This window comes from Protopterus annectens, chromosome 8.part1, assembly GCF_019279795.1.
Source record: "Protopterus annectens isolate FY-2018-M chromosome 8.part1, PAN1.0, whole genome shotgun sequence".
NCBI lineage: Eukaryota > Metazoa > Chordata > Ceratodontiformes > Protopteridae > Protopterus > Protopterus annectens.
The window spans coordinates 548,443,079-548,454,177 of record NC_056742.1 but is presented as its reverse complement, the minus strand read 5'-3'; the positions used below and the strand labels follow the sequence as shown (position 1 = coordinate 548,454,177).

At 38.9% G+C, this 11,099-nt stretch overlaps 1 protein-coding gene across 2 annotated transcripts in view; it reads left to right on the top strand.

Annotated features, from left to right (window-relative positions):
* The first annotated feature begins 1,039 nt into the window (after window positions 1-1,039).
* The window catches only part of CRBN (cereblon), a 945,847-nt gene continuing 935,787 nt past the window's right edge, over window positions 1,040-11,099 (top strand). For both annotated transcript variants that reach the window (XM_044082066.1, XM_044082065.1), the window contains exon 1: window positions 1,040-1,264. In XM_044082066.1, coding sequence (XP_043938001.1) covers window positions 1,198-1,264 — 67 coding nt within the window. In that variant the 5' untranslated portion in view covers window positions 1,040-1,197. The remainder of the gene's footprint in view (window positions 1,265-11,099) is intronic.

The window sequence follows — 11,099 nt, the reverse complement described above, 5'->3', positions numbered from 1 at the left end:
AGTAGTACCAAAGTCACATGTTGTCTTCTCGCTGTTTTCATGCCTCAAAACAAGTTATATGTTCACTTTCATTAAATGTTGCATATTCAGTTACAGCACAAAACTAACGGAGGATTAACGCAGGGCGTGGGAAGCACCTAAAAGCCCCAACCACTCTGTCCAGCAATATGACACTTCTGGAGTAAAGATGGTTTGGAAACGTACACGTCATACCTAAAAAAGTTGCTTAGTTCACCTATTATTGTCCTCTCATTTTCGGTTTTATGGTTAATCATTTTAGGGTTACAAACAGTAAGGCCAGCCTGGCCAGGCACTGGAGTTTCACACTTCTTACTTATTTTTTTTCCTTCCTTACAAGGAATGCGGACGAGAAACTTGCTGTGTTTGTTCTTTAACTTTTTACATAAATTAGACTTCATTTTTAAAACTGTCCCCGATTGTTGTGCCTTTAAAGACACCTCAAACTATTTGTCTTTGTTCAGAATCAAATCGAGAGGTATGTTGAATAAGTTCCTCTCAAGCGTATGCGTATCTTATGAGAAATTGAGAATTACTCATAATGTTTAAAAAATGCTCCTCACAGTTCCGCAAATAATATCGAATAATATTAATCTTCAAATGTAAGAATAAAATAATATCCGCGTTTTAGCGTCCCGGTTACTGTAGGTAAGTATTTCACATTCTGACCATTTGTGACATTATGAAACGTAGCTTTTCACGTTTTGGAGACAGAAGGTTTAGAACTACGGGTAAACCAAACTATGTACCAGCTGCTATGATTACAGCAAATAAAAGAAGCTGTTGTCTTAATTTGTAACCAATCGAGTGAACCGAGGTATTAAAGTTTTACTTTCGTTTACTTCTTAATGCAGCATGACACCTAAATGTATCTCACTTCATAAAAGTACTGTACAACAGGTCACATGAGCAATACACTTCATACAAGTACAGTGTACTGTACAACAGGTTACAAGTGCAATAAGACAAATAAAAGTCCCCACCTCTTTCCACACAGAGAGAGGAACATACACCAAATTCTGACGCCTACAGTCTTTGCATCCGGCAGGCTGTAAACCTCCCTTAGTCTCTAAGACTAAGGGTAGGCGTGACCCGTAACTCCTTGGGCATAGCAGGAAAGTATTCTCTGCAGTCTATTCTCGTCATCTCCCAGAGTGCGCTGCGGCATTGTAAACAGACATGGCAGAAGAGGAAGGAGGTGGTGGGGATAATAATAACATGGGTAACGAACTGCAGCAACTTTTAGGTAAATAACATTTGTCTATCCCACACGGCATGCAGCGAATACATGGTTTTTGCGGAAGAAGTAACAGCTGTCTTGAAAGTGCATGACACTTCATATTTTGCATTTCTGCAATTTTTGGCCTTTTTGTTTATATATATAGTGCAGGGCATTTTATTACGGATTAAGCATATAACGTATGCATGCATAATACAGTGTGGACTTTTAGTTTCTGTTGTCCTGATTATATTCAGTGGAGTCGAAACTGGTTTCTGTTTACTTAGGTTAGTGTGTCGTGGATTTCAAGTTGAATGTTTTTATAGTACAGCTTTCCAAAATTTTGCAAACAGTTTGGAATATTCGTGCATGTTTCTGTAATAATATAATAATAGTTATTGATTAGTCATTCGTAAAGCCTGTCTATAAATTGTCTTCAAGCCTGGCTTTAAGAGTGTTGGTTAACAGAACACTCCGTAAGGGACGTATATGAAGGGAAAGTACCCCCAAACTGTATTAGGTACACCAAAACGGGAGAGGTGTAATGCCTGTTAGATATATGGTTTGGATTGGACTATGTCATTGGAAGTACTGTTGGCACAGTTGGCAGAAGAATTTCATATGTTCCTGCCAAAGACTAAAACATTTGCAGGTGTTTAATCTCAAGGATTTTTGTTTTATTACAGTATTAATTTTAAATATTAAAAATAGAAGCTGAAATATACCTTTGATTATTGTACGAAATCTTTTTGTAGCAGTGGAAAACGATGTATAGTTGTGTCTAGGAGATGGGAAATGTTGTGATGCTGTGTCTAGTACTTAAGGTGTAGGGAATTTTACTGTAACTCCTCGTGGCTGATTTATTTTGGCACCTACACTACATAGTTTGTATAAAAAAATGTGTGCGTGTGAACAAATATGTATGATGTGTGTCCATATATGTACAGATTAGGGTTATTGCAAAGATTAGGACTCGTCAAAGATGTGCATCACCATCTATTTAAAAAAAAAAAAAGGTGGTATGGCAGGATGACAAACTTGGTAGTTTTTATTTTGAGTAGCAAGCTAGCTTTGCATTTTGTTCTTTCACTTTTTTCAACTCCTTCTCGTTTTCAGCTGTCAGAGTGGCGCCATCTGTATATCTGTGGTTAATACTTTTCCTTTCATTTTTTCCCAGTATGTAATCCTTGTAACCCAGAATTTTGCATGATATATTCAATGTGTAATTCAATTCATAGGTTCACAGGAGATTACTAGGCTAACTGCTTAAGTGCCTTTACAAGCTTAGCCAGTATAACCTGATTTTACCAAATATATGGCCCCTAGGGGCAAGGGGATGGCATGGATTTGTGCCTGTAATTTGAGTTATCTTACAGACTATTCCTGTTCCTAAGGGACCTAGGCAGTACTCCAGGTGTGAATTTGCAATTCCCCATCCATTGATCCAAATTGTGTTGAAAGGGCCAGGGAAGGGCTTTGCTTAATGTGAATAGGAAGCCTGTGCTAAAGAAGGAGCAATCTCTGAGACTCGTATCTGCCTAGCATGTTTTAAGTTTAGATCCCTACATCTAGTGACCCTTGCTCTGTTTGACTTGTGGATGTGTAACAGCTCCATCAGGGCTGGATGTGTGAGTACCTTGTAGGTCAGACATAGGTCAACCCTTAATAGTCGGTAGGAGTCAGAGTAAAGGGGTAGGGTTTTTAGTCTGTCTGCACAGTTCAAGTTGTTTACAGCCTGTAATTTCTTTGTGAGAAACCTCTGAGGTTGTTCCTGCTGCTGTAAATGCCTAGTCAAGTACATGCCAAATGGCACACTGTACCCAATCTGTTGGTCTAATGAGGGCGGATGGATGCCATATATTTACTTATAAGTTGTGCCAGGTAAAAGGACTTCCTCACTACTGAGGAGACATGGTGGTCAAAGTTCAGACTACTACTTATCTGTGCACTTAGATCTATCACCTCTGAGCCTACTGTAAGGGGTGTGCTATTGATGTTGTAATTTGCAGGGGTATTTGATTTACCAAAGGGTAGTATGATAATGCATTTTTTGCATTTAGTTTTAGGCCATAGTTCTGGCACCAATTGTTTGTCCTCCTTAAGGATATCTACATTGTTGGGGGATTCAGTGATTGTCCCCATCTTGCAGTCTTCAGCAAACTTTGTCATCCAGAGGACTTCCACATTTGCCTTGACTTCAGAGAAGTATATTTTGAACAGGAGTGATCCTAGTACTGAGCCCTGTAGCACAGCACTCGTAACTGAACTCTTGCTCCACTAGTAACTGGCCTCTTGCTAAATCTGGATTTACCCATTTAACCTCATGTGTCCTGTCCGTGAGCCAATTTGCTATCCATTTGGTGACATAGGGATTTATGGCCAGTTTTGTGAGTTTATATATAATACCTAAGTGGGAAATTGTGCCAAATGCCTTGGGGTCTTTGCAGGTGGTTTGTACTGTTTTACCCTAATCTGTGGTCTTAGTGACTTTCAGAACCACCAGATTCAGTAGGCATGACCTGCCCTTGACGAAGTTGAATTGGGTCAGGTCCAGTGTTTGGAGGTTTCCTATTCAGGTCCATGATTATTCTTTTCATGGGCTTACATATAACACTAGTCAGATTATGGGTTTGTAATTTCCCAGATCAGTAGATGGTTCCCCTTTATGCAGAGAGATGACTGTTGATGTCCTCCTGTCTATCGGGACAAAATCAGTCATGATAAAGTGGAGGACAGCAACAGTTTTCCTTCTGCATAAAGGGGGACCATCTACTGGCCTGGGAAATTACAGATCCGTAAGTTTGACTAGTCTTATATGCAAGGCCATGGAAAGCCTTTATCTGTGTAGACTGTAAACTGTGGAAAGATCTTAGAGAAATGAGAATGTTGTTTCATCTTATATGCCATCTAAGGAATCCATACGCAGTACAATGACAGTATGTAACTGTTGTACTCCTTGGCTAATCTTGAATCAGTCTGTCATTTATTCCATATTCCATTTTAACTGTTTTATGGTTTGCATGTGGATTCCTTAGATGGCAGATGTCTTCGTTTCTCTAAGAGCTTTCCACAGTTTATAGTCTACACAGTCAAAGGCTTTGGAGCAGTTAATAAAGCGGGTGTAAATTCTGGAATCCCCATGTTTTCTGAGTTATCCATTGCATGTTGGAAATTTGATCTTTGGTGTTTCTTCCTCGTGTAAAACCAGTGTGTACATACAGCAGTTCTTGGCCCATATATTACTGGAGTCTAGCTTGCAGAACCTTGAATTTTATGTTGTTAAAATGAAGTGCACTTGTTTGATTATCTGAACACTATGTAGCATTATTTCTCTGGATTGGTATTTACATTGATGTTTTTCAATAGAATGGCCCCATTTTGGGTTTCAAATTTTCTGACAAATTACAAGTAACATTGTAGCATAATCATTTTGCAGGATTTTAAACATTCAGCTGGAATTCTGTCATTTTCTGCAACCTTGTTATTAACAAGGCTTTCTAGGGCCCATTTAACTCCACTCTCCACAGTGTCATACTCTAGATCAGGAGCATACTTGTTTGCACACATTAATCAATAATCCATAAAATGACCGTTTAACTAGCTAAGGTAGCACTCAATCACAATCTCTTCCTAGTACATCCTTCCTTCACATCTCTTACACACAATCTGCGTTCTCTTTTTCTTTATATTAATATATTATTTTTGCAATATCTTTTCATCATTACATCTTTCCTCTTTCAAACCCCTTCACAAAGCCCAAAATGTTTTTCTCTTTCTACCTTCTTTTCACTCATCCCTAATTTTCTTATGCAACTCAGATTCTCCTTCTCTTTTGCTGTCCCGTACTATTGATTTCTTTTTAGTATACTTAGCAAAGGATTTAAATTTATTCCCTACACTAAAGGGGATTTGGTTCAAACTATTATTGATATGAAATTATTTTTAAGGAAAGTAAATCTGAAAATCATACTACCACCCATAGAAAATTTTGACTTTGATATTCAGCAGCCAACTCTTACCTGCCAGAGTACTTTTAACCCCCCTTTCCATCCGCAAATTAGGAATCTTGATATGGTGCTTGAAAAAGAAATTAGAATGGCATTTGACCAAAAATTGGTGGCAAATAATCTCTCAAAACAAGAATATGAGATCCTAAATGAATTGAAGCGGAATACTGGTATTAGAATTATGAAACCAGATAAGGGGGGGGGGGGGTAGTTATTATGGATAACATCATTTATGAAGGAAAAATGAACTGCATTCTTAGAGACTAATCTAAATATAAATGTGTATCACTTAATGAAGTTAATTTAGCTTACAATAAAATAGACATTTTATTGAATGACATGATTGTGGAAGGTACAATTGATAACAAGTTGTTCAAATTTTTATATGTACATAAACCAAAAATTCCCATAATTTTCGGGATACCGAAATTTCACAAGAATGTGTATGATCCCCATTTAAGACCGATTGTCTCGGCAGATGGATCAAAAACACTTCCTATGGCGAAATATGTTGACTTAAAGATGAAACATATATGTAATGATAATAATCATATATTGAAAGATTCATGGGATTTATTGAGATGTATCACATCAGATCTCATGTCAGAAAATCTTATTTTTGTTACAATTGATGTAATAGATCTTTTTACCTGCATACCTCACGAGGAAGGGTTAAGTATGTTTGAAGACATGATTTTTGCTGATAAAAAGCTTACACATTCTGAGAAGGTAGCTATTGTTGAGCTAGCTGACATGGTACTCAAATACAATTTTATACTTTTCAATGGAGAATATTATCAGCAAATACAGGGAGTATCAATGGGTGCAGCATGTGCACCCATATATGCCAACATAGAGTTAGCTAGATGGGAAACTTCATACGAACTGGATTCAGAATTCAAACAATATTGGTCATTGTATCGTCGCTACCTTGATGATATAGTCATTTTCTGGACAGGGGGTTATGATAAACTGTTAGAATTTTTTGACTACATTCACAGTACGACAAGTTTTTTGAAATTTACGTATACCACCTCTACAGATAGATTACAATACTTAGATATAGAAATTTACAAAAATAAGAACAATAATGACTTTAAAACAAAAGTACACAGGAAAAGCACATTTTGCAATTCCTTTCTTCACTACACAAGTGCACACCCCTCACATTGCAAAAAGAATATAGTGAAAGGGCAGTTTGTGAGGGGATGTCGCATGACAAGTAAAGATGAAGATTTTCAAATAGAATGTAATGCACTAGAAGAGATGTTCTGTGCAAGGGGGTATCCAACAGGTTTTGTAAAGAATATCAGAGAGGAGGTAGAGAAAAGTAGAACATCAAAATTCAAACCTATAAAGGGAAGCTTGGTAGGTAATATATGCAGTACTAAAAATACTAAAAACAACAAAACATATGGTACTGATACACACTACGAGTCTGCCTTAATTTTACAGTATAATACGTTCAATTCTAAGGTGAAAAGGTTATTCCAGACTGAATGGGATACATTTTCATCTTTTTCAGATATTGAAAATATTAATAATTTTACTCCTAAAATAGTGTATGAGAATGCATGGAGTATAAAAAAGATATTGGAGAACAACAAAGCAAGTAATAATGATATGTTTAATAATACAACAGTATTAGGGGAAAGTAAGAATGGAACGTACAAAAGTGGACATTGTAAGCAATGTGAATTTATTATAAACAAAGGAGAGATATATATTAATAGTAGGGATATAACAATAAATAGCAAAGGAAATTATAATTGTGAAACAAAGTGGGTGGTATACATAGCTATATGTGAAAAATGCAGTTCATTTTATATAGGTAAGACAGAGAGAGTGCTGAAGAGAAGAATCTATGAGCGCACACACGAAATATCTAAAGCTAAGGAGACCAATGCTTTGTTTAAGCATACCAGAGTATGTGATAGCTCAGGATTCTTATTTTTTGTATTAGAACAAGTCAAAAGGGAAATGAGAGGTGGTTTATGGGAGGAATGGCTGGAATACAAGGAGCTTTGGTGGCAAATTATGTTAGAAGCCACCAAAACACCAGGATTAAATGAACATATATCATTGTCCCCTGTTTTAAAGTTAAGAGCAGCCAAAATATAAATCAAACCATTGTATTAGTGTCATTTGAACAATAGATGGCGCTATATCATTGAGAACAGAAAAGAAGAATGAGCACACAATGAAGAGAATGAGAAAAATATATATTCATTTTAAACATGTATTTAATTTTTATTTTGAAAGTGAATTATTGTGAATATTTATTTTCATATTTTAATGATTATATCAAAGTTTTTAACAAGTTAGAGCAGATCTTAGAATAGGTTATATATTGTATGAAATTTGAAGGATGTTTTTAATATTTATGAGCTACATAAGTTTTATTGGTTGAACCAGGATGCAAATTATATTATTGGTTGAAATTAAATTTGATTGTAATATATAATTGTTAATTAAGTATAATTAATTTATCTGATGAAGTCCTAGTGTTGCTGTGAGCATAGTTATTGAAGAGCATTCATGTGGTGTGACATTTTCGTGGAATTACATTAAAGCTTTCTAATTATTGCTGGCATGCACTCCTTTTCATCTTGTTGGAGATTTTCTTTTTAGTATAGTTACAGATATGTTAAAAATGCTGTACACGGTTAAGACTGTGGTGACCGTGCCCTGGCCCAGCAATCAAGGAGCCTCAATCCTCACCACCAACACCAGGGAGGTCATCTCCTAGAGGAGGAAAGGACAACTAATACACACAGTGAAGTACAATTTCCCTTAAGTGCACACAGAGATCACAGTCAGTCTGGGGCTGGCTGCTCCCTTGCTCACCAGGTCCCCTATAAGACTCCCCACTGGCACAGCTGTAGGGTCCAGGCTTCAGCCTAACTGGGCAAGCTAGGACCTCCAGTACCCTCTCTGTCCAACCAGTGCTTCGTGTCCCTGCCCAAGTAGCTGACACAACACACACACACACTTTGAGATAAGTATTTATACACTTTACAGACACTCCTGGGAAGGGCTGACACAGATTCTGCAGCTGTGCCCCTTTACCCAGACTATACGGTAGTAATTACTGCCACCACCCAGTTAATAATATCAGCTACTAAAAGGCCCTTAAAAGGGTGTCCAATTATTACTGTGCAATATTTAATATCCAATAGTAATGTGACTATACAGTCTAAGGCTTATTGGAAGGGCTTAGACAGTAAACTCTATAAATATATAATGTAGTCTAAAGCAAACTTCATCTCTACACAAAGCAGCCACAGGTAGAATGTTTTAAAATATTTAATCATAAATAATTAAAGCACAAGACAAAACTACTACACCACAGAGATACCTAAGAGTTCACAGATCACACAGAAACTTAAATTAATACAGTAGGACAAGTCTGGTTTCAAAGAAAAATACCTAATTAATCTTTACTAGCTTTAACTATTCCTACAATATATCACAGTGCTAACAACTTACATGTGAGCTTAAGCAGAGTGCTGATAAGTTAGATGTCCAGATCAAAATGCTCCAGGTCTCTTGTGAGGAATAGTATTTAAACATTACTAACAAAGCTGTCTCTAAGGCCCTCCCAAAATTACATCATTTTTGACACTTAGGTTTTCCCAGTATTCATATTGCATCATCTAACACCTGGTTTGAGTTCTCAGGCCACAAACTGCATTATTTAGCCATCTAACCCCTCCTCAGAAACTTACAACGATACAAGACATTTCACATGTATATGCTAACATAAACTAAAGCAATAAAAGCACCATCCACATCTAAATTCTGGTCATAAACTTTAGCCTTAAAACAATGGGCATGAAATCTTCATCCAGCCACCCTCGGGCCAAATTTTAACATGAAAGGATACAACATGCTTCACTGGGCCAGTAGAGTGCAATGTTGTCACATATTTTGCAGTTCCACATTTCACAGTGTTTTCCTACATTTAAAAACACAAGCCTGTATTTTACATTTATTTATACAGTTGATAGTCAAATAGAATTTGATATATAATTCTATGCTGGCAGCCTTCGCCCATCTCTCCCCAGTCGTCACATCTCTTCCCCCCCCCCCCCGGGGAACTCTAGCAAGTTTTTCAAGTGCCCCTTGAGAAACGTTGCTTGAGAGTGTCAGGTCTATCTGTGTACCTCACCCCATTCCCCGACTTGAGAGTCCATCTGCATTGGCATTGCTACCCCCACTGCAGTGCTGCACTGACATATCATATGCTTGCAACCCCAGGCTCCATCTTAGCAACTTGGCATTTTGCTGACTGGATTGGTTTAACCATGTTAGAGGGTTGTGATCTGTCATTGCAGGGAATTTTCTTCCATACAGATAAGGCTGAAGTTTTTGCAGTGCCCACACTATGGCTAGACATTCCTTTTCTACCGCTGCATAGCATTCCTCCCTGGGTTGGAGCTTATGACTGAGATAAACCACTGGGTGCTCTTCTCCCTCTGAAGAAATCTGGCTAAGTACAGCCCCCACCCCATAGTTTAAAGCATCCACCTGCACAACAAATTATTTGCTGTAGTCTGGACTGGCTAACACAGGGGGTCCTCCTAAAGCTTCCTTAAGCTTCTGAAATGCCTGCTCACATGCTGGGGTCCACACTACCTTATCTGGCCTGTTCTTCCTTGTCAGGTCTGTGAGAGGAGCAGCTATGGTACTGTAATTGGGAACAAACTTTCTGTAGTGCCCTGCTGTTCCTAAGAATTCCCTCACCTGCTTTTTGGTAACATGTGCAGGCCATACCTGAATAGCTTCCACTTTGGCAGGTTCTGGCCTTATCTTACTACTCCCCACTCTATGTCCTAGGTAGGAGACCTCTGCCATACCCACCTGACATTTGCTCGGCTTAATGGTCAACCTTGCCCAGCACCTCCCTGACATGCTGAAGGTGCTCTTGCCAGGAATGGCTGTAGATAGCAATATCATCCATGTAAGCAAGTGCAAACCCTCCTGCTCCTACTAAGATATGATCTACCATCCTCTGGAAAGTCCCTGAGGCATTCTTCATCCCAAAGGGCATCTTTGTGAACTCGTACAAGCCAAAAGGAGTCACAAAGGCTGACTTCTCTCTAGCATTGGGAGTCAAGGGCACCTGCCACTAACCCTTGGTAAGATCAATGGTTGTAAGATACTTAGCCCCACCCAGCTGCTCTAGGGCCTCATCTGTCCTAAGCATCCGACTCTATGTGACTATTTAATTTCCTGTAATCCACACAGAACATGTTGCTGCCATCCTTCTTTGGCACCAACGCCACTGGTGAGGCCCAGGGACTGTTGGACTCTTGAATCACCCCTAGTTCCAACATCTCCTGTACCTCCTCCCTCCGAGTCTGTTTGATGTCAGGCACCCTATAAGGGGCCTGCCTAATAGGCCTTTGGGGTCCTGTATCCACCTGGTACTGTACCAGGTTGGTGCACCCTGGTTTCCCCGTGAACACGTCCCCAAATTCCTGCAACACTGCTCAGATTTCTCGAACCTGGGTGGGAAATAGCTGCTGGGACATTGCTACCCCTTCCACCGAGGTGTCAGCCCAAGCCTCACTGAGGAGATCAGTCACAAGATCTCTCTCAGACTCCTCCTGCAATCCACTGCAAATGCTCAGCACAAGGGCCTCCCTATCATGGTAAGATTTCATCATGTTAACATGGTACAATTTGTGCCCCTGCCATCTGCCGAGCACTTCCACCATGTAGTTAACATCAAATACCTTTCTTACCACCTTGTAGGGTCCCTCCCAAGCTGATTGCAACTTGTTGTGTGACAGGAATGAGAACCATCACCTGCTGCTCTACAGCATACTCTCTAGCTCAAGCATTCCTGT